The sequence below is a fragment of the Acomys minous genome, assembly GCF_964271855.1.
Source record: "Acomys minous genome assembly, chromosome: 5".
Taxonomy (NCBI): domain Eukaryota; kingdom Metazoa; phylum Chordata; class Mammalia; order Rodentia; family Muridae; genus Acomys; species Acomys minous.
Window position 1 is genome coordinate 116,867,381 of NC_140494.1, and position 20,651 is coordinate 116,888,031.

At 50.2% G+C, this 20,651-nt stretch overlaps 2 protein-coding genes and 1 long non-coding RNA gene across 5 annotated transcripts in view; 1 reads left to right on the forward strand and 2 right to left on the reverse strand.

Moving 5' to 3' along the window:
* LOC311598108 overlaps positions 1–3,033 on the reverse strand; it is a 49,711-nt gene extending 46,678 nt beyond the window's left edge. Inside the window, exon 1 of the long non-coding RNA XR_014779479.1 lies at positions 2,966–3,033. This is a non-coding gene — a long non-coding RNA (uncharacterized lncRNA). The remainder of the gene's footprint in view (positions 1–2,965) is intronic.
* Positions 3,034–3,062: 29 nt separating this feature from the next.
* Positions 3,063–8,897, forward strand: FAM219B (family with sequence similarity 219 member B). 3 transcript variants are annotated; one of them, XM_084782978.1, is made up of 5 exons: positions 3,063–3,372; positions 3,553–3,640; positions 4,310–4,387; positions 4,762–4,810; positions 6,251–8,897. In XM_084782978.1, exons 1-5 carry the CDS (start codon positions 3,159–3,161, stop codon positions 6,413–6,415), a joined length of 594 nt encoding a protein of 197 aa, XP_084639104.1. In that variant the 5' UTR covers positions 3,063–3,158; the 3' UTR covers positions 6,416–8,897. The 3 variants fall into 3 exon arrangements, with proteins under 3 accessions (XP_084639104.1, XP_084639105.1, XP_084639106.1); XM_084782979.1 differs by having other exon boundaries at positions 6,254–8,897; XM_084782980.1 differs by lacking the exon at positions 4,762–4,810 and having other exon boundaries at positions 6,251–6,365.
* Positions 8,898–9,923: 1,026 nt separating this feature from the next.
* Positions 9,924–18,855, reverse strand: MPI (mannose phosphate isomerase). Its single transcript, XM_084782974.1, has 8 exons — positions 18,753–18,855; positions 18,173–18,300; positions 17,209–17,409; positions 15,644–15,785; positions 15,157–15,339; positions 12,487–12,660; positions 10,884–11,092; positions 9,924–10,625 (listed from the first exon to the last, which is right to left on the reverse strand). The coding sequence occupies exons 1-8, from the start codon at positions 18,766–18,768 to the stop codon at positions 10,407–10,409; spliced, it is 1,272 nt and encodes a 423-aa protein (XP_084639100.1). The 5' UTR covers positions 18,769–18,855; the 3' UTR covers positions 9,924–10,406.
* Between the last annotated feature and the right edge of the window lie 1,796 nt (positions 18,856–20,651).

Genomic DNA, 20,651 nt, shown 5'->3' on the forward strand with positions numbered 1-20,651 from the left:
GAAAAGCAAGTAAATGGTGCCCCCCGGTCTTTGCTGTGGTCTGTAGGACCTGCTGTGACGCCTTCCACATCACAGGAGATTAGCTGTTGCTGAGTAGAAGGGTAAGGGGAGCCACCAGCACAAGTCCCTGTGGTGTGCGTCTGAGTGGCCTGGTGAGGTAGGAGGACTTTATGACCTGGGTCCTGTGGCAGCTCTTTTCTGGAGTTTCACCCTCTAACAATAGAACTATTGTTGCTTATTTAGGGTGGGTGATAACTTCCTTTCCTTAGGATCTAATTGATGTAAAAAAGAAACACTGCTCTCATGTGAAAGGGAAGTAAAGATAATTTATTTTTGAGCCTAATAGTGCCCATGACCCTGGAATACAGATTAGCTTACTCCAAATTCTGTGTTTAAGTGTGGTAATGGTTCAACATATTTCTAAAAAACAGAACAAAGACATAAAATCTCACATTGGTTACAGCAGCACAGGGGAAACCTGCATGTCGTCTCAGGTGCTATCTGATGTCAGTCCTAGTTTTTAGGCTAAGTTGAAGCTTGGGACTTTTTCATACTTCCCAAGGGGCTGATCTAATAGGATGCCAGTCACATACAGAGGTGGTAAACAAACCAAGACGTTTGTAATACGCTCTGGACTAGCAGGATCCAACCTCACAACCACTGATGTACAAAACAGTCTGGAAAATGGTCAGAGCTGGTGCAGCTTCCTCCTGCTACCGTGAGTTCTCACGGTTTTGTTTGACCTCACTGCATAGACCAGGCTGACCTCGAACTGAGTGACATCTGTCTGCTCTGCCTCCTGAATGCTAGAATCAAAGGTGCATACCTACACCCAACTCCTGTTTTTCATTTTAGGGTTTTTTTTTTTTAATTTTTTAAAGATTTATTTGATTTAATTGCAGCCCGGCTGGGTGGCGCACACCTTTAAATTCAGCAGTCAGGGAAGCAGAGGCAGGCAGATCACTGTGAGGCCAGCCTCTTCTACAAAGCAAGTCCAGGACAGCCAAGGCTACACCGAGAAACCCTATCTCGGAAAAACAAACAAAAAGTTCTTAGTTGCCTACATGTCTGTACTACGTGTGTGCCTGGTACCTGAGGAGATGAGAAGAGGTGGAGTTGGAGTTACAGATGCTTGCAAGCCCTCTACTTTTCTTCTTCTTTTTTTTTTTTTAAGATTTTATTTTATGTATGTGTGCTCCATCTGCATACACACCTGCATGCCAGAAGAGGGCATGAGATTCCGGTAGAGATGGGTGTGAGCCACCTCTCCAGCCCCCAAGCCCTCTACCTTCAACATTTAGGTTGTTACTGTTTTGAGACAGTTTTACTGTGGAGCTGAAGCTGGCCTTGAACTCCTGATCCTCTTCCCTTTACCTAAGAAGTGCTGGGCTTAGAGGCAAGCACCACACCCAGCTGTGCCGTTTATATAAAAGTTAACTATCAGCTTTTTTCCCCCCCGCAACATGAAAACTGCACATTAAGCCGCAGCCGAGTGTTTCTGGAAGTAAACTATTTCAACAGCTAGGGACGATGGGTGCGAACCTGCCGTTCTAGCACCTGGGAGATGAAGGCAAGAGGGTTTGAGTTCAACGCCATTCTGGGCTACATATTGGGATTCTGCTTAAAAAGGAAACAATGCCACCAGATAGTGTAGGGGTGGAATTTACTAAAAAATAACACAGGCGCCATTGAATTTGATTTTTTTTTTCAAAAGCTCTAGCCCCAAATTCTTTTCTTTTTTCCTATCCAACAATTTTTGCTTGCTTGCTTGCTTGTCCCTGAGGGTTTAGACTGCACAATATTGACCTACCCTATGACAATGTTAGCTGTGGAACAGCTCCATGATATCTGGCAGTTTCTGGAAGGATCTGGAGCTTATTTTCAGCCAGACACAAGCATATCCCTTGGGGGCCAGAGAAGTCAAGAGTCTTGACACAGCCTTGTACCCTACCACACACAGACTCAAGAGTGCACTTTCACCCTGCTTTCTAGTGTCTAATTTATTTTTGTTACTGCAGGACCTTAGTTCTTTTTAAAAGTCAAGGATTTCTAGTGCAGCGTGGTCATGCTCTCCAGCCTCCATTTCCCAAGTCCTGGCTTACAGGTGTGTACCATCATTCCTAGCTTCCCATTTTATCTCGTATTGGCGATCAACTCCCCCTCCCCTGGGGGGGGGGAAGGAAAAGAAAGAAAGAAGCTCGCCTTTAATCCCAGCACGCGGGAGGCAGAGGCAGGCGAATCGCTGTGAGTTCGAGGCCAGCCTGGTCTACAAAGTGAGTCCAGGACAGCCAACGCTACACAGAGAAACCTTGTCTCGAAAAACCAAAAAAAAAGAAAGAAAGAAAGAAAGAAAGAAAGAAAGAAAGAAAGAAAGAAAGAAAGGAAAGCCTTGTGCATGACAGGAAAGCATTTTACTGCCAGGCTATACTTTAGCCCCAAGGTTGTACTTAAGTGTGGAAACACACATACAGAAGCCCTGCTGTGACTAAGGTCTCACAGGCAAATTGTTAACAAAACAAAAGCGGGATCTGGGTATGATGTCATTGGTAGAGCCTGATCCCCAAGTCCAGTTTACTTTTCTAGAGAAGGGCCTGTTGCCCACTTCATTTCAGCCTGACTTCTCCTGTATCATCACTCCTTTTTCTTTTTTCGGTTTTGGGTTTTTGTTTTTTTGTTTTGTTTTGTTTTTTCAAGACAGGGTTTCTCTGTGTAGCCTTGACTGTTCTGGACTCACTTTGTAGACCAGGCTGGCCTCGAACTCAGAGCGATCCGCCTGCCTCTGCCTCCCAAGTGCTGGTATTAAAGGCGTGCGCCACCACGGGGTGACGAGGCCCCTAACGCACCAAGAGAGCACATGGATCGGCACACCCCGTCACCCTAAATAAGTGTCATTTTACTTCGACTATAGACTGAACTGAGATCCTCCACATCGTCAGGCTTACACAGACTTGGGGTTTCAGCGTACCTGGAAGGCAGGACCGGGCTTCCAGCTCCTTACAGGCCTGGCGGAACCTTGCTGCTCGCCCTGCTGCAGGCCGCCCGGAAAGCGCCAAGGGAAACCCGCGCATGCGCGCCGCCATCTTACAAGGAGCGCAAATTCTATCATTCGTTCTTCCCCGCGCCGGGCTGGCTACTGACAGGGTGGGGCGGGGCCGGCCATGGCGGCCGCGGAGCTCCGCGGGCACGCGGTGCGGATGTCCAGCCAGGGGTCCCGGCCTGGCGCGGCCCTGGACGGCTCGGCCGAAGCTGCAGGGCTGCCCTCCCGACGGAGCGACGGTGCCGCCCTCCGGCTCGGGGAACGCCCGCCCCCTACCATGGAGAAGCGGGGACCGTACATGGTGACGCGCGCACCTTCCATTCAGGCTAAGCTGCGTGAGTGCGGCGGGATGTGTGAAGGTCCCTACCCAAGCGGGCTGCTGTGGCCTGGGGTTGGGCCCTAGACTCTTGTGATCTTGTCCCCAGAGGGGAAGGGGTTTAGGGGCAGCCCTCTTCTGTCCCCGGAAGCAGCGGTATGGGAAAGAGTGGGCTGACCCAGGACCCTTTGACTTCCAGAGAAGCACCGGGACCTGGCCAAAGCCGTTCTACGAAGAAAGGGCATGCTGGGGGCCTTGCCGAACCGCCCCGACTCTTCAGGGAAAAGGTCTCAGTGGGCTTTAACATCCTCTGTGTCAGCAGTTTCCAAAGAAGGCCTTATCCCCCTGCCTGGGAAACAGGGTGCTCAAGTTTAGGGTTGAGCTAGCTAGCTAATCTGTTGGCAGGTTCACCTTAATAGCGACTGGGAGGGCTTGGGGTGGGCTTGGGCGGGCAGGGACTGGAGCTACCTCTGCTCTTTAAGGCTGTGCTTTGGGATAGGGGAGTTCCATCAGTGCATAGGATAATTCATTGAGGGAAGATGGAGAGCCCCATGCAGTGTTTTTGGCTTGCTTTTTTTTTTTTTTTTTAAAACATAATGTAAGCTCTCAGAGCTGAATAGGCCCTTACATAGTATGGCTGTTTACAGCACAACATTGAAACTCAAATGTGAAAGGATTTGCCTGAGGTCCTCTGCTTAAATAAAGTGGAAGGATGCTATTTTACCTGGCTCATGAAACGGGGGAGGTCTGCCTTTCCTAGAGCTTTAAGTGTAGTCGAGTGGGCCAGAACATCAATCTGAGGAGCCAGAGCCACCTGCTTAGAGCAGCAGGTCATGGTGGCTGTGACCAGGTGGAAGGAAGGTCTGGAATAGTCCACTTGGTTCTTTCGGCATAGGGACCAGGAGTCTGGCCTTGCCCGTGAAATGCCTGTGCTTTCTTCCCCCTCCCCGTCTCAGGTCAGTGAAGTTTAACAAGGGCTATACTGCTCTTAGCCAGAGTCCAGATGAAAACCTGGTGTCCCTTGACTCTGACAGGTGAGTGCTCTCCTTGGAAATAGCCGGGGAGTGACTGGGATAGCACTGCACATTGCTGGGTGCCTTTGCCTGTTGCCTGTCTCCTCTGAGGCCTTTCACGCACATTCCAGGGCTGTTCTGAGTGCTGTCCCTTCCGGGGATAGCATGGCTGGAAGAGTCATCCTGTGTGTTTGCACTTCTCATGAGAATGATTGTTTCTGCTGAAGTCCACTGAGGGACCCATGGGTGCTCACTGGACACTCTGGGCTTGAGTTCTTTGGTGTACGGTCTTTGCTCCCCAAGTCCTTCAGATCCCCTTGCATGTTCTCCTCCGTGCCGTTTGCAGCTATGCTACATAGATGTCCCCTGAACTGACTGTCTTCCTCTTCTCCTAGTGATGGGGAGCTGGAATCCAGATACTCCTCCGGGTATTCCTCTGCAGAGGCAAGTCCAGAGCGCCTGTCTATGCAGTGCCAGGCTGCATGGGCAGCATCACCACCGCTGCCAAGTGCTTGTTTGGTGTCTGCTATGTGCACAGCATGGAACAGATTCCAGTCTGTGCTCTATAGTTTTCCACTATGCCTTCTTCCCTGTGCGGAGAGAACAGGCATCTTTGGAAGGCTGTTGAAATTCAGGAGACTGTGTGTCCTCAGGGCTAGAAATGATCTTAACAGTCCATAATTGAGCAGCCCTCTTGGTGAATGCCAGCTAAGTGTTCAGTGGTCTCTGTGCTGGGATGCTTCTTGTGATTAGGTGCCCACCATAGCCAAGAAGCAAACATAAAACTCCTTCTTTGGGTAGTTTACAAGTCTTCCTGTTTCTTGCCGCCTGGACCCCCCTGGTCATAGGTTGGCATTGTAGTGTTACAAAGTAACTGAAGTCTTCCCTTTCCCTCTGAGTCTACGCTCAACCTCGCTCAACCTCCCCACACTCACCTTCCACTGAGCCTGCTTTCTTCAGTCCCATCTCTGGGAATAGTCTCAGCACACCTCCTGAGCTGATCTTAGAACACCTTTCCAGAATGACTGTCCCAGAGAGAGACAGAGACAGAAAAGTCTCAGCCAGGCGTAACAACATGTGCCAGCACAGGCACAGAGGAGCTGAAGCAGGGACGCGACTGCACTAGGTAGTTCTTTATTCTCCTAGGAATCTCCTGCTAATCTCAGATTTTGCAAAGGAGCAAACAGCTTGCACTGTGCACCCTCCTTATATCTCTAAGGCACTAAGATTGTCAAAACTAAGAAAATCCTGCCAAGGATCCCAAGTAATAAGTTTTCCTAGCCTCATTAACTTTCTGCCTCCCAGTACACTGGTGAAATCAGGCTGACTTTGCAGGAACCCAACCCTGCCAGCAGAGAAGGAACTTACAAAGCTGCTCCCGACCCTTTCTGCTGTACAGCATATGCCTCCAACACTCAAGCCCATTCTTCTGTTGTCAGCCCCCTGCCCCCCCCCTCTTTTTTTTTTTTTTTTTGAGTGTCCTCTCTGCATAGCCCTGGCTGTCCTGGAACTCACTATGTATATGTAGACCACAGGTCTCTGCTTCTCAAGTGCTGGGATCAGAGGCATGCGCCACCACACAGGACAGCCCCATATTCTTGAATCATGACAGGAATATCTGGGTTTCCAGTGGGAGAAAGTCAGTACATTGATGTTTTAATGTGAAGCCTGGAGAGTTCTCAATAGCCATCTGAGGAGTGCCTCACTGCTGGGAAGACAGAGCAGAGACATGGTGATCCTTCCTCCTGTAACCCAGGATCTGGAGTTGAGCTGGGGCTGGGAAGGGCAGGGACAGGAGGCTCAGGTGTGATGGCAGGGAGCTGCCTCTCGGCACAGCTCCGAGTGCTTTGCAGCCTACTTTATCGTCCTCTCCTGCTCCTTTAGCAGGTGACCCAGGACGTGAGCCGGCAGCTGCTGCAGGATGGATATCACCTGGATGAGATCCCAGATGATGAGGACCTGGACCTCATTCCCCCTAAGCCTGTTGCCTCTTCCACGTGTTCCTGCTGCTGGTGCTGTCTGGGGGAGTCCTCCTGTACCCTGCAGTAGCCATAACCCTCCAGGACGGGCCAGGTGGCCTTTCACAGCTCAGTGCACTGGGCACTGCGGCCAGCCTAGAACCACGGGAGGCCCTGACGGTCTGGGCAGGTCAGTGGCCTGCAGGTAGCCCTCGCCTGGTGCTTCTCATGTCAGAGGCCCCCATCTGGGTCATAGGTAATAGGTGGAAGCCTGCAGTTCTGTGGTGGAGCACTTTCAAGAAGCCACTTTAATGCAGGAAGGCTTTCTGTGACTCTTAGGAGGACTGCTCATGAGGATTGCTCAAGGACTGCTAAGAAACCCATTTGCAGACATTCTGACTGTTTTTTGTCAAGGTGTTCTGAGGGAGGGAAGAGTGAGCTCCTCTGCCCAGGCTTGCGGGTGGAGGGAGGCAGAAAACAGCACTTTATGGCTGGCAGTAGGAATCTGGAAGAGTGTAACTGGGGCTTACTGTGTATGCTTTTCTTGCCCAGCTCTAAGAGCAGTTAACAAGCCTGGCTGTCCAGAAGCACTAACTGGCTTGTTTCTTCAGGTTACAGCTGTCTGGTTAATGGAGAGGAAGACAGCTACATGATGGAGCAGGACCATGTCTTTCAGAACCTCTGGACCTGGGACACTTACTGGTCCCACTGTCTGCATGGGTTTAGTAACTCTGGTCAGCCCTTCAAAAGTTAGAAGAAAACTGCTCTGTCATGTATGTTTATTTATCAGTAGTTCCTGGGTCTTGGCTAGTTTTTCCACCTGTTTGTTTTTGGGTAAAAGGTGGGTTGGCTGGTGAGGCTGGCACCAGAGACCTGCAGTTTTTGTGATAACCAGCAGAGGGAGCTGCTGGGCAGTCAGTGCCTTCGTGGGCTTAGCTTTTTCAGCTTTTGAGATGCTGGTGGGTGACAGCCGATGAGCTGTGTGGCTTTGGCCTACGTGGAAATGTTTAGACAGGATGGAAAGAGAGACCTAAGCTACTAGCTCCTGGACCCCACTTGAAATATATCAATTTGCAATGCAAGGGGGACTTGACCTCTTCTAACAAGGCTCATTTTTAAAGTACTTTGTTCCACCCCGGCACCATGCTCACAGGCTGGAGACATAGCGCTGGTAGAGTGCTGGCCTAGCATGTGCAAGGCCGCAGTGGGGGGCACACAGCAAACCTGTGAGTGGGTACAGCCTTTCTCAACCCCGAGCCTGAACACAACAAACATAGGAATACTTTCTCCTGCAACCACAACTGGGGGATTTCTCTTGGTATATTAAGCCTGTTTCTGGAATTTAGTTTTCCAGAACCCTCTCCCCCAGGGTCCCCTTTTTCATCTTACCCAGGTGTGTGGGTGAGGCTTGGAGAGGACAGGGTTCCCAGCAACAGAATTAGGGGTTGGGCACCACGTGTTACTGACCTGTGCAGTGACTACTGGAGACTTAGGAGGAATGATACGTCCCCTATGGTCTTTCCATATGTGGTAGCAGGGAGGATAAAATAAAAAAATAAGGCCTTCAGCCAGGTGTGGTGGCGCATACCGTTAGTCCCAGCACTCAGGAGGCAGAGGCAGATCTCTGTAAGTTTGAGGCTAGTCTGGTCCAGGACAGCCAGGACTACACAGAGAAACCTTGTCTCGAGAAACTGAGAGATAAGGCCTTCCCTGTTATTTTATCACAAATCTGTCCTTATATGATTGCCTGCTAGTGCCTAGGATTTTGTTCTTCTCAGGCCATGGAAGGTTGAAAGGTGTACACTGTACCTAAGGGGCTTTTTACTCGGCGATCACAGCATCACAGGGGAAGATGGGACAAGCCAGAGGCACAACTGCTTGGTTATAGACGCTATGTTCTGCAGTGGGACTTTGCAACTTGAGGCAGGGATCTCACTTTCTGAGCACTTCTACAAGGCCTGCAGGGAAGGAACACAAACCGTGCCCAGGCCTTCCACAGTTGTGCATGGGTGAAGAGCACGTGTGAAATAGATACAGTACAGTGTAGAGGCTGGCTTGGTGGTAGGAGGCTCAGTGAGGGCCAGAAGTGGATGTGGAACTCAAGTGTTGTCCTTGTCTCTGTTGGGACAATGCCTGGGCATTTGGCAGCTACTCAGGGCTGGGGTGGTGTGCGTTGTACCCACCAACCATACCCTCTGGGGTGGTTGTTGTGGTCAGCATTGAGTTACTTGGCTGGAACTGTCCCTGGAAGGGCAGTTCTAGAGCTGGGTGGCCTTGTATGGGAAAGCATTACTTGTGGAGAAAACTCGGGGATATGGAGCAGGTGGTCATGTCCAGGTAAGAGGGGTAGAAATGGTCAGTTGATAGAGGCTGGATGAAAATACTACCAATAAAGGCACAATGGTGCCCAGACCCTAACTGCCTTAATCAGAGTGCTGAGTGTTCTGCAGGAGTGCGCCTGAGCTTCCTCAGCAGTGGCGCCATCTGGTGTTCATGCTGCTCTACAAACCTCTTTCTTGGCTTGCACTTCTACAGTCTGTTCCAATAAATGCAGTTATGCTAGTTGAGCTGTACTGTGTGGCAATGAGTTTTTTGTTTTTGTTTGTTTGTTTGTTTTTTGCTTTCAAGTGAGGGTTTCTGTATCCCTAGCTGTCCTGGAATTCACTTTGTAGCCCAATCTGGCTTCAAACTCAGACATCCTCCTGCCTCTGCCTCCAGAGTGCTGGGATTAAAGGTGTGCACCACCACTTTGTTTTTTAATTTTATCTTATGTGTGGGTGCACTTAAGTATATGTTTGTGCACGATGTGCATGCAGATGCAAGAGTCCATGGAAGTCACAGAGGCATCAATCAAGTCCCTTAGAACTGGAGTTACAGTCGTGAGCCACCACATGGGAGCTGGGAAGCAAACCTAGGTTCTCTGCAAAAATAGTACTTTTAATTGCTGAGTCATCTCTCCAGCCCCCAATATATAACACTAGCCTGAGCTATATGAGAACCTCAGAAATACATAAAAGGGACTGGCAGGGTGGCTCAGCTGGTAAAGCACTCACCTTGCAAGTATGAGAACCCGAGTTCAGTCCCGACCCCTCCACCCCAAGCACCCAAGTAGGAAACCAGAGGGAGTGGCACATATCTGTAATCCCAGTTCTGGGGAGCCCGAGACAGGAGACCACTGAGGCCTGCACGCCAGTCAGCCTAGCTGTGTTGGTAAGTCCCAGGCCAGTGAGAGACCCCATCTTGGAAGGGAGGAGGGGCGGGAGAATAACATGGAAGATCCTGTGCACATGCATAACCATGTGACCACACCAGATGCCAGCCATGATGAAGCTGAGGCAGAAGCATAATTCCAAAGCCCGCCTTTGGAACATGAAGACAGTCTCAAAAAGTAAGCTAGAAGAGCCTGCAAGCTGCGCATCACAGCTGGAGCCGGCTCCTCTCCAGCCCTTCCTATAAAAGGGTTCTGGAATCCAGCCCGTATCCCCCCCACCCCCCCAACCCCCGGAAAATTAAAACCAAAATTGGACAACATCAGAGTGCTCTTTCCGCCCACATCAGGGACAGGAATACCGAAGGCGGACTGCTCTTTACCCTGTATCCTCAACACAAGTGATCTTTAATTACTTAGAACTGGAGGGAATGAGCCTCATCAGTCCACTGGCCTACCCCTTCCCTTCCCTTCTCTGCAGCTGAGCAAGCAGGCAGTCCCAGGGCAAGAACTCTGGTCTTAGACATTACCTTGCCTATCGCTCGGATGCAGAGCTAAGTAAGGCTGGGTGATACTCATTTTGTTAGCCTGCCACCTTAGCCGGGGCAGAGTTGTTGCCTCCTAAGTGGACACACCTGGCTCAGAGGTAACAGCGTGCTGGGAGAGTGCAGTGGAGTGGTAAGCCTCAGGTTTCACACAGACCCCTCGTCCTGAGGGTGGGTGAGCCTGGGCATGCTCTGGAGTCACTACTCCCAACTCACTATTTCTACTCCAGCATGCACCGGAAGAGTGCACAGCAGGGACGGGGATTGGGCTGGACCTGAAGGGTGGAGCTGGCCAGGATATAGGTGACAGGCAACCTAAGAACTGGTCTCTACAGCAGACAGCAGGCCCGAAATAGCAGCAGATCCTTGGGCACCGTAAGCTTCAGCGAGACACTCTCATTGGCCCCAATGAAGAGCACTCCACCACGCTGCAAAGGGATTTCTGCTTGGACTGTGCGTGTGGTGGCTGCCACTGTTCCCTGGACTATCAGAAGGATGCTGGCAGAGTCTAGTGCCAAGACCTTGTATTCAGTGACGGAGCCAGGCACCTGATAGAAAGAAACGATAGAACAGTATAGTTTACACTCAGCTCATGGGTTCCAGACCACCCTAAAGGCCCTGCTGCCTCCTTCCCCACTGTTCAGGTGCTTGGCACCATGGAGGCTCAGATCTGGTCCCTGGCAAAGCAGATGGGCACTGCAGCTGCCCCAACTAGGTGGGCTTGACAGGAACTCCAGCCCCACCCATGTACACCCCTGTAGGTTTGACATGTTACACAAAGGAGAGCCACCAGGCCACCTACTCACCTCTATCTTCATAACAGTGAAGTCCGGCACAGGGGGGTCATAGATAGAGAGACAGGGGTCATCTTGACTCCGTTTGGGGGTAAACAGCCTGTCCTGGCTGGGGCTAGGTGTGTAGTTGAGCATTTCACACAGGGTTGGCACATCGATGAACTTGGGTGTCAGGCCAGCACGCACAGTGTTGTCTGAACACGCCATACATTCCACGCAGTCTGGGGACAGATAAATGTCGTGCGCTAAGATGGTGAAGTAAGCCATGGAGTTTGGCTCTCAAGGGCTGGGCCTCCTAACGTAGGCCATGTGAATGTCTATAAATTAAGTTAAAGATGTGTGAAAATATCAAAATTATGTTAACCCCACCATTAACATGACTTATCTTCCACTTCTGCAACAGTATCCTGTGAGTGACTAAGCTGCCAATATCCAGTCAGACAGAGTGGTTCATGCCTCAAAGCTAGAAAGATGGCTCAGAGGTTAAGAGCACTGACTGCTCTTCCAAAGGTCCTGAGTTCAATTCCCAGCAACCACATGGTGGCTCACAACCATCTACAATGGGATCTGGTGCCCTCTTCTGGTGTGCAAGCACATATGCAGGCAGAACACTATACATAATAAATAAATAAATCTTAAAAACCAACCAACCAGCACTCACAAGGCTAAAGTAGGAGGGCTGCCACAAGTTTGAGGCTAGCCTGGGCTATGGAGTGAGACTGTCTCAAAACAAGAACAGCAACAAAAAGAGAGGCTTAAGGGGTAAAAGCATTTGTTATGCATGCATGAATACCTGAGTTCAAATGCCAAAAACCCACATTAAAACTGGTGTGCAGGCCGGGTAGTGGTGGCTCATGCCTTTAATCCCAGCACTTGGGAGGCAAAGGCAGGTGGATCTCTGAGTTCGAGGCCAGCCTGGTCTACAGAGTTCCAGGACAGCTAGGGCTAAACAGAGAAATCTTGTCAGGGGGTTGGGGTTGGGGTTGGGTTGGGGGTGGGGTTGGGGGTCGGGGCAAGCTGGTGTGTAGTACAAATAAGTTGTAATCACAGCACTCCTAGAATTCCTGGAAGTTCACAGCCCAGTTAGAGTGTAGGGGGGTGGGGCAAAGGGGGGGGCAATCAACAAAAGAAACCCGCAAACAGTAGAATGGGGATCAATTCCCAACAAAAGAGACCCTCAAACAGAGTAGAATGGGGATCAACCCCAACTTGCCCCCTGAGCTCCACATGCATCCTATGGTACATGCGCACCTGGATTCACACACAAATGACATGCCTTTGTTACATCACCCATATTTTAGTGTAAAAATCTCCAGGCAGATAGAGTGGGTATGCAAACACAAACAAGAGAGAAGAGTAGCTTTGTCCAGTGTAGCTTGGCTCAAACTGATTTTCACATTCATCCAAGGGGCTTAACATCAGAACTTGAGGCTAGTGGCCGATCATAAGTGTCTACCACCTGTCTGGCAGCCACCACCCATATCGGCTCCACCACCCTCCAAGGACAGACAGGACTGTGTTCACAGAAGGCCTCCCCAACCACCCTCTTTCACCCACAAGAAGAAACAAGGCCCCAGGGGATGGTGGTGGAGCATACTACTGAAATGGGGCTCACCTCCCTTCAGGTAGGCATGGGGCACATTGGCCTCCAGAAACATGGCTTCTCCAGGCTTCAAGGTGAGCAGGTTCAAGAAGTAGATGGCAAAACATCCAATATCACCTGGGTACTGCTGGTGCAGCTGTAGCAAGAGCGTCCCACAAATGTCCTCCATGCTGTTTCCGGCAGACACTGAGGGTCACAGAGCATCCCTAAGACATACATGGTATCCATAGCTTCACCCTGACAAAGGAGTCTTAGCCAACAGTGCCTGCCTGGAGCGCAGCAATCATGCTGGGCCTCTCCTAAACATCCCCCGTCTTCGCACAAAGATGCTATCTCTCACCTCAACCACCTGCAGCCCCGACCTGGCTAAAAAGCTGGGCATTGTGGTGCACAGCTGTAATCCTAGCACCAAGGCAGAAGAATCACCATGAGAGAGGGGCAGCCTGGGCTATATACTGAGTTCTAATCCGCCTGGGCTAGCGTATGACTGTCTCAAATGATACAAGCTAGAGATGGACCTCAGCTGGTAGCGTGCTTGCCCAAGCATGCATGAAACCCTAGGTTTGGTCCTCAGCCCCACAAAAAAACAGGGATGGCGGCATGTGCTTGTGATCCCAGCACCTGGGAAGTAGAGGCAGGAGCGTCAGAATTGTAAGGCCATTCTTGGCTATATAATGAGTTTGAGGCCAGCCTTGGTTACAAGAAATGTTGTCATAAAGGGAGGTAGGGGGCTAGAGAGATAGCTCAGAGGTTAAGAGCACTGTCTGTTCTTCCAAAGGTCCTGAGTTCAATTCCCAGCAACCACATGGTGGCTCACAACCATCTATAGAGATCTGTTCCATTCTTCTGGTGCGCAGGTGTACATGCAGGCAGAATACTGTATACATAATAAATAAATTTTTTTTTTTTTAATTTATGTGCCTTGGTGTAGGGGTGTCAGATCTTGGAGTTACAGACAGTTGTGAGCTGCCATATGGGTGCTAGGAATTGAACCCGGGTCCTTCGGAAGAGCAGGTAGTGCTCTTAACCACTGAGCCATCTCTCCAGCCCCAAATAAATAAATCTTTTTTTTTAAAAAAAAAAAAAGGGGAGGTAGGGAACTGGGCAGTGGTGGTGCACGCCTTTAATCCTAGCACTAAGGAGGCAGAGGCAGGTGGCTCTCTGTGAGTTCCAGGTCAGCCTGGTCTACAGAGTTCCAGGACAGCCAGGGCTACAGAGAGAAACTCTGCCTCAAATAAACCAAAATTAATTAATTAATTGATTAGTTTTTTTAAAGGAGGTATGGGGAAATTATACGAAAATACTTAAAACACAGATACCACTAGCATCTCCAGTTCAGATTTTGATAAAAACATCTCCAGACAATTGGGCATAAACAGTTTCCTGGTTAGGGATCACTCACTGCTCTTGAGTTCAAAATCCGTTATAGATAGGGAGATAACCCAGGGGCTTCATGAAATGTCAAATTCCCTACTCACTGAGGACTTCCCCTTTGTCAGCACTTTAAACTCTCATGGTCAGGCTATCTGTCCACCTTAGGCAAACTGGGATGGCTGTCTACCCAAGAGAGCACAAGGCACAATGCGCTGAGGCCAAAGTGTACCCTGGAGACTGACCAAGGGAAGATGAGGCCAGCCGGTGCTGGAGAGGCGAGGGAGGCTTCCAGGAAGGGCAGGGTGAGCTGAGTCTCCTGCAGTTTGCAGAGAAGGGAGGAGTGTATTCAGAATACACAGAACCAGGAAGCATAAAGAAAGCAGTGTTCCAAGTGGGAGGCTGGTTTGTATCTTCACACAGAGACTTGCTCAGTAGTTACCCTGCTAACTGGGACAAACATGAAGGTCTCCGGCCTAGAGAACCCCACTTTTAACAGGTGAACACACATGGCGCTAAGGAGCCCCTGCACACCTTGATGTCAGAACAGAGCTCAGGCCAGGGTTCCCCAAGAACATGCAAGCAGATAAGCCCTTCAAAACAACGACAACACAAAGCAAGAGGGAATGCTCAGGAGAGAGAACATGGCCGTGGTCCAAAGGTGACAAAGCAGGAACTTAGGAAAATACCAACGCAGAAGAGGGTTCTGGGGCTGCCTGGAGAAGGAACTGCCACATAAGCTCCTGGGCTGAGAGTCTGTTAGCCTTGTTTCTCACTGGGTGTATTGACTCTTCAGACCAACAGTGCCATGACCGCACCCACCCTGGTCATTTCCTGAACTCTGTTAGCACAAGCTCAGACATCTAGGAGGGCTTTAAGGAAGAATTAATGCTTAAGAACACAAGGCTTGGATCCTCTATAGAAGGATGAGCTCCTTGGTCCTTTCCTGCTTCCCAGCCCCCCAAATACAAGTCCGCCCTATAGGAAGTAGCTGGAAGCATCTGGAAATGCCTGGGTAGAGGGCTCTCACAGAAGTCTCTAAACAAGTCTGCTTCCAGCCACCTTGAGGAAGTCAGTTTGGAGGTAGCACTCAACCTGGGGTCTCACTCCACAAAGACAGGGAAAGAAGTGGTAGCAGCCCATCATAGGACCCATCTAATCTAAGTTTGGCCCCTTTTAGTGTCCCACTTGGGGAAAGGGGCCAGGAACCCTATCTCCACGGCCTCATCCATGCCTGTGTCAGGAGCCCAGGCTCGGGTCCTCACCCACCCAGGCCTCTGCCACGCCCACCCAGGCGTCCGCCACGCCCACCTTGCTGGGAGATCCGCTTCACCAACAGGTTGAGCTGCTCCACCACCACCTTCTTCTCACTCTTCATCAGGTGGGAAAAGCAGTTCCTCAGAGCAGAGGCCATGGCCCCAGGATCCCCGCTCACGCTCTGCTTCAGCTGTGCTGTGCCATCCTCTCCGATCAGGGACTGGAACTCAGGCACCTCTGCAGGGTGGCCAGGCCAAGGAGAAGGCAGGAATGGCAAGAGAGAACACTAGGAAGTGAGGACCTCCCACTGCGTGCCTAACCAAAGAACCGTGCTGTGAAAACACTGCTCGCCGCCAGCCCTCAGCAACCACACCTGAGCCTGGTCTCACTCACTGGCCCCTAAAACTGCCTCATGAGGCCAAGATCCCTTTAGTCTCTATAATATTGAGCCTATGCTCTCGGTCTGTTTCCCCTCTGGCCCAGGTTCCTCATATGTCCCAGACCCAGTACATGCGCCCTCAGCATTCCTGCCCAACCTTACTCTTCAGAAAGGTCACAATCTCCTCCACTGGCCGGAAACCACACAGGCCCTGGAAGGGGGTGAGGGCAATGGCCATTTCTGGCTTGTGGTTGGCATCAGGATAGTGCTGTGGAGCCTGGAGGTGCAGCTTCTCTGCCAGCTCCTGTAGGTGGGCAGCGGAGGACAACAATTGGGGTACAGCTATCATCAGCAGGAGTGCCAGCCTCTGCAGTCCCTGCTGCTCACCCGCCCCACCTGCCACATGGCAATGAGCACTCAAGGCATTATGCAGAAACTTAGGGTTCAGCCCAAGAGCAGAGAAATGGGCCAAAGCTAGGGGAGAGCTAGGACAGACTTACAAGACCTGACTTGTGGCTCAAGAACCCCAAACAAGCCCAGAAGCTGGTGTGACTTGGGCTTTTTAAAGAGTGAATGATTATACAATGTTCTGCCTGCATGTGTGCCTGCCTACCAGAAGAGGTCATCAGATCTCATTACAGATGACTGTGATCCACCATGTGGTTGCTGGGAATTGAACTCCGGACCTCTGAAAAAGCAGCCACTGCTCTTAACCTCTCAGCCATCTCTCCAGCCCCATAGGTAAATGATTTTAGGGGAGGTAAAGTTAGAACTATCTGGATTTTCATCCTCAGTTACGTATTGAGTCTGAAACCAGCTTGGCCTTCACAAGACCTGTGTTTGAAAACTCCAAAATTAAGGGTTGGAGAGATGGTTTGATAGTTAAGAGCACTTGCTGCTTTGGCAGAGGACTTAGATTCCTTCCCCAGCACCCATCTGTATCTCCAGGTCCAGGGGATCTGATGGCCTCTTACCTCCAAAGGCACCAAGCATTCATGTGATGTACATATATACAGAGGCAAATACTCATACACATAAAATAATATTTTAAAAAAATTTTTTAAGGTACTGGAGCTATAGGTCAGCGGTTCAGAGCTCTGGTTGCTCTTCCAGAGGACCTGAGTTCAATTCCTGGCACCCACATGACAGCTCATGACTGTCTATATCTCCAATCTCGGGGGGCCCAATGCCCTCCTCTGGCCTCCCTTGCACACTACACTCATGTAGTGCACAGGCCTACATGCAGGCAAAACAGTCATACACATAAAATAAAAATATGTAAAAATTAAACTTTTTTTTTTTTAAAAGAGGAGTTTAGACAGACTGCTTAAGCTGGGCTGGGCCTTGCTCAAGAAGATTACACTGTGGGGTGCAGCTGAGGCAACAGCTGGGATGCCTGCCCTCTCCTGGAATTCTGGAATTGGACTCTCCAAGAGAGTCAGGTGGGGAAATGGCAGATATGAATAGACCTAGGCTGGAGGAGGGGAAGCCAAGGACACACTTGGAGAAGCTCTCTTGGCATAGGCCAGTCAGTTGTCCACTTCGGTTCAGCTTCTGTGTGTTACCAGCATCTGTCCCTGAGCAGCCAAACTGGGGTAAGTAAGACATGGATTTAGCCCTGAGCCAGAGCCTCTTATAGGCAGGGAGAAAGCAGCAGTGAAATCTATGGAGAGGCCCATAGAAAGCCCTTCCCTACCCTGACCTCTATGCCTTTCTTGATCATGTACCTTGTTAGGGTGTGCCTGGATAGACAGGGCTGTTTCCACTGAGAGCACTTTGAAGAGGAAAGGCAGCTTGCCATTAAAGGTGTCTTTGACCTTTGGGCCTAAGCAGTCCTGGTTTTCAGCAATCCACTGGCCCAAGGTCTTCTGGGAAATACGGTTGTCAAGGATCCTGGCATCCCCCCGGGGGTGCGTCCCCATCCACAGCTGGAAGGACAGGAAAGTTGGAAAAGAAGAAAGCAATTGACATCCATGTATATGAGGCATAAGGATCAGTACACTGGTTTTTGAGGTGCAGGGATCAAACCCAGGGCCTCACACACGGAAAGGAAATGCTCTACCATCATCTGTCCACCGGGGAGGAGGATATGTGAATGTCTCTGAGAAAGCATGAGTCCCAACAACAGCTCTGTGAGGAGTTAACATTCACTTATTTCAGTCCCAAAAGACAAAATGTCCTATGTTCTGACTTTTCCTTTTTCAATAGAAGGAATAAAATTAGAGTTAATAAAAATGAAAAATTAGCCAAGCAGCAGTAGAACACACCTTTAATCCCTGCACTGGGGAGATGGAGACAGATCTCTGGAGCTCAAGGCCAGCCTGGTATACAAAGCATATACCAAGACAGCTAGAGCTACAGAGAGAACCCCTGTCTCCAGGGGAGAAAAAATAAAAAAAAGAAAAAGAAAAAGAAATTAAAAAGAAAAGAAAAAGAAATCCCAGACGTTTTCTCCTCCTTTGTATGAGACAGGGTCTTAGTACAGAGACCTGGCAGATTCTCCTATCTCAGCCTTCCCAGTTCTGTGATTACAGTGCCCTGATTACAGCTCCCTTTGTGCACGTACTTTCGGTGGCCCAAGGACCAAGAGGACCTCTTCTATGGGCTGCGCAGATTATTTCCAACTGACCATATGGCTTGTGTCAGACCCTTTGATCTCACTTAGGGACTGGTGTGCAGCCAGGGTCTTACCTCTGCATATGGCTTGTCTTCTGAGATCTGGGCCAGTGGGTCACTGCTAGCCAGCAGGCGCGCCACTTCGCTGTTGGAGCCCAACTTCCCCCAGGCATACTGCTGCACCACACAGGAAAGTGGGAACACTGGGGACACAGACAGAAGGTGAGCTTCCACGCTACTCTTCAGACCTGGCCCTAGTGCTGGGGAACCAGGAACGAGCGGGGCAAACTAAGGGCAGAGCCACACAAGAGTCTATGAGTCATAGGACGACACCTCTCTCACAATCCGCGATGTTCCTTCCCATCTGTAAGATTGGCAGATACGCATCTTGTCTGCCATGGGAAGAATTGAGTTCAGGTGACAGGGGGGAAAAAAGAACTAACTACTCATCTCTCTGCCCTCGGTCGCTCCCGAAGTGTTTCGAGCGCACCCAGGAGCGTTAGTCCCATCTCCGACCCTCGGTTGCAATTCCCACCCAAGATTCCCTCCGTCTTCTCGACATTCACGGGAATGGTCACGATCTGCCAGATCCTGGTAGGATTAGTCTCCAGGAATGGACCACCACCAAGATAGTCAGCCTCGGCAAACGACTCACCTCGCGGACTCGCCATCCTGGCCGCCGGAGACCCGGCTTCAGGAACGTAAGCCCTTCCCAGCAGCCTCCGCTTTCCTGCGCGCAGAGCTTCACGGGAAATGAAGTTCATAGAGCCCACCGCCTCCTACCTCCGCGGTCAGGAGGCTTTGTTTCCCAAAAGCATTCACTCTAACTTTTGGTCTCAGCATACTGCTTTCCAACACCTTTTATGTGTATGTAAGTTCTGAGAACCCACTAAGTACCACAGACTGTTGCAGGCATACATCAGAGAACAAGACAGCACTACTTTTGTGCTTTTTCAGGCCTTCGAGCCTAGAAAAGGGAATCTCTTAATAGTGTGTCCAAAGGCAATAAATAAATAGCCAAACATAGTGGCACAGCTCTATAATTCCTGCACTTGGGGAGCCCAAGCAGAAGGATTGCTTGAGTTTGGATTCAGCCTGAGGCACATGAGACCCTGTCACAGCAGGTCATCTAAGGAAAGATTTGAGGAAGAGTGAAGCGTGTTCTTGGCAGAAGACTAGCAAGAATCCTCTAGGTGCTGGAACTCGGGAATAGGTCTATAGGTACATAGTTAAACAACAAAGGGGTCAACACTACGGGACACACACACACACACACACACACACACACACACACACACACACACACACGGAAAGGAGTGAGCAAAGCAGAAGAGCAGCATGCCTTTGATCCCAGTACTCGGGAGGCAGAGGCTGGTGGATCGCTGTGAGTTTGAGGCCAGCCTGGTCTACAAAGTGAGTCCAGGACAGCCAAGGCTACACAGAGAAACCCTGTCTCAGAAAAAAAAAAAAATCGTGTGCTTGGCAGCTCAAGTATCTCCTACTTTGGAGTCCTGGACTCATCCCTGTCCCTACTCCCCAAGCCATACTAATTTGCTGGGCTAAGAGTTAAACACAGAGCTGGTGTCTTGGCCCACGCCTATAATCCCAGCTCTCAGGGAGGTAGAAGCAGGCAGATCTCTGTGAGTTCACAGGCAGCCTGGTCAGGACAGCCAAAACTCCACAGAAAGACTCTGTCTCAAAAAAAAAAAATAATAATAATAATTAGATACAGGCCCCAAAGTGCTGGTGCATGCCTGTAATCCCAGCATTCAGGAGGCAGAGGTAGGCAGACCTCTGTGAGTTCGAGGCCAGCTTGGTCTACAAAGCAAGTCCAAGACAGCCAGGGCTACACAGAGAAACCCTGTATTAAAAAAAAGTAGGCACAGGAGTGGGGCATGGTGACACACACCTTTAAGGCATGGCTTAAAGTTAGGAATTAGGAGGCACCGCTGGCCTTAAAGTTACCCTGAGCTACATAGTGAGACAAGAGAGGAGAGAGAGAGAGACAGACAGAGAGACACAGAGAGAGAGAATATCAGGCAATTAGACACAGGGGCTAGAGAGACGGTTCTGTAATAATAACACTGCTCTTCCAGAGAACCCAGGTTCTATTCCCAGCACCCATGTGGCAGCTGCTCATCAACTGTATCTTCATTTCCAGGAGACCTAATACCTTCTGACCCCCACAGGACCCGGCACACACATGGTGCACAGCCACAGGACCAGGCACACACATGGTGCACAGCCACAGGACCAGGCACACACATCGTGCACAGCCACAGGACCAGGCACACACATCGTGCACAGCCACAGGACCAGGCACATACATGGTGCACAGCCACAGGCAAAACCAAGTACACATAAAATTGAAAAAGAGCTAGACATAGGAGTTTAAGAGGCACTTCCACTGCCACCACCACAGAAACCAAAATTAGAATCACCTCCACCAAGTATTTATTTGCATAAGGAAAAAAATTTAAATTGTTGGATAAAATGCCCCCATTCCATGTTACCACATATACAGAAAAATTGAATGTAGGGGAAACCAAGGGTG

Bases quoted from the DNA above. Each gene is read 5' to 3' on its own strand.
- MPI (XM_084782974.1), bottom strand. The intron at 17,410-18,172 runs GTAAGACCCTGG...CTGTCCTTCCAG, and splicing joins AAGACAAGCCATATGCAGAG to CTGTGGATGGGGACGCACCC. The intron at 11,093-12,486 runs GTGAGCCCCATT...ATCTGTCCCCAG, and splicing joins CCATGCCTACCTGAAGGGAG to ACTGCGTGGAATGTATGGCG.
- FAM219B (XM_084782978.1), top strand. From the start codon at position 3,159: ATGGCGGCCGCGGAGCTCCGCGGGCACGCGGTGCGGATGTCCAGCCAG. The intron at 3,641-4,309 runs GTCTCAGTGGGC...TCCCCGTCTCAG, and splicing joins CCCGACTCTTCAGGGAAAAG to GTCAGTGAAGTTTAACAAGG. The intron at 4,811-6,250 runs GCAAGTCCAGAG...CTGCTCCTTTAG, and splicing joins CCGGGTATTCCTCTGCAGAG to CAGGTGACCCAGGACGTGAG.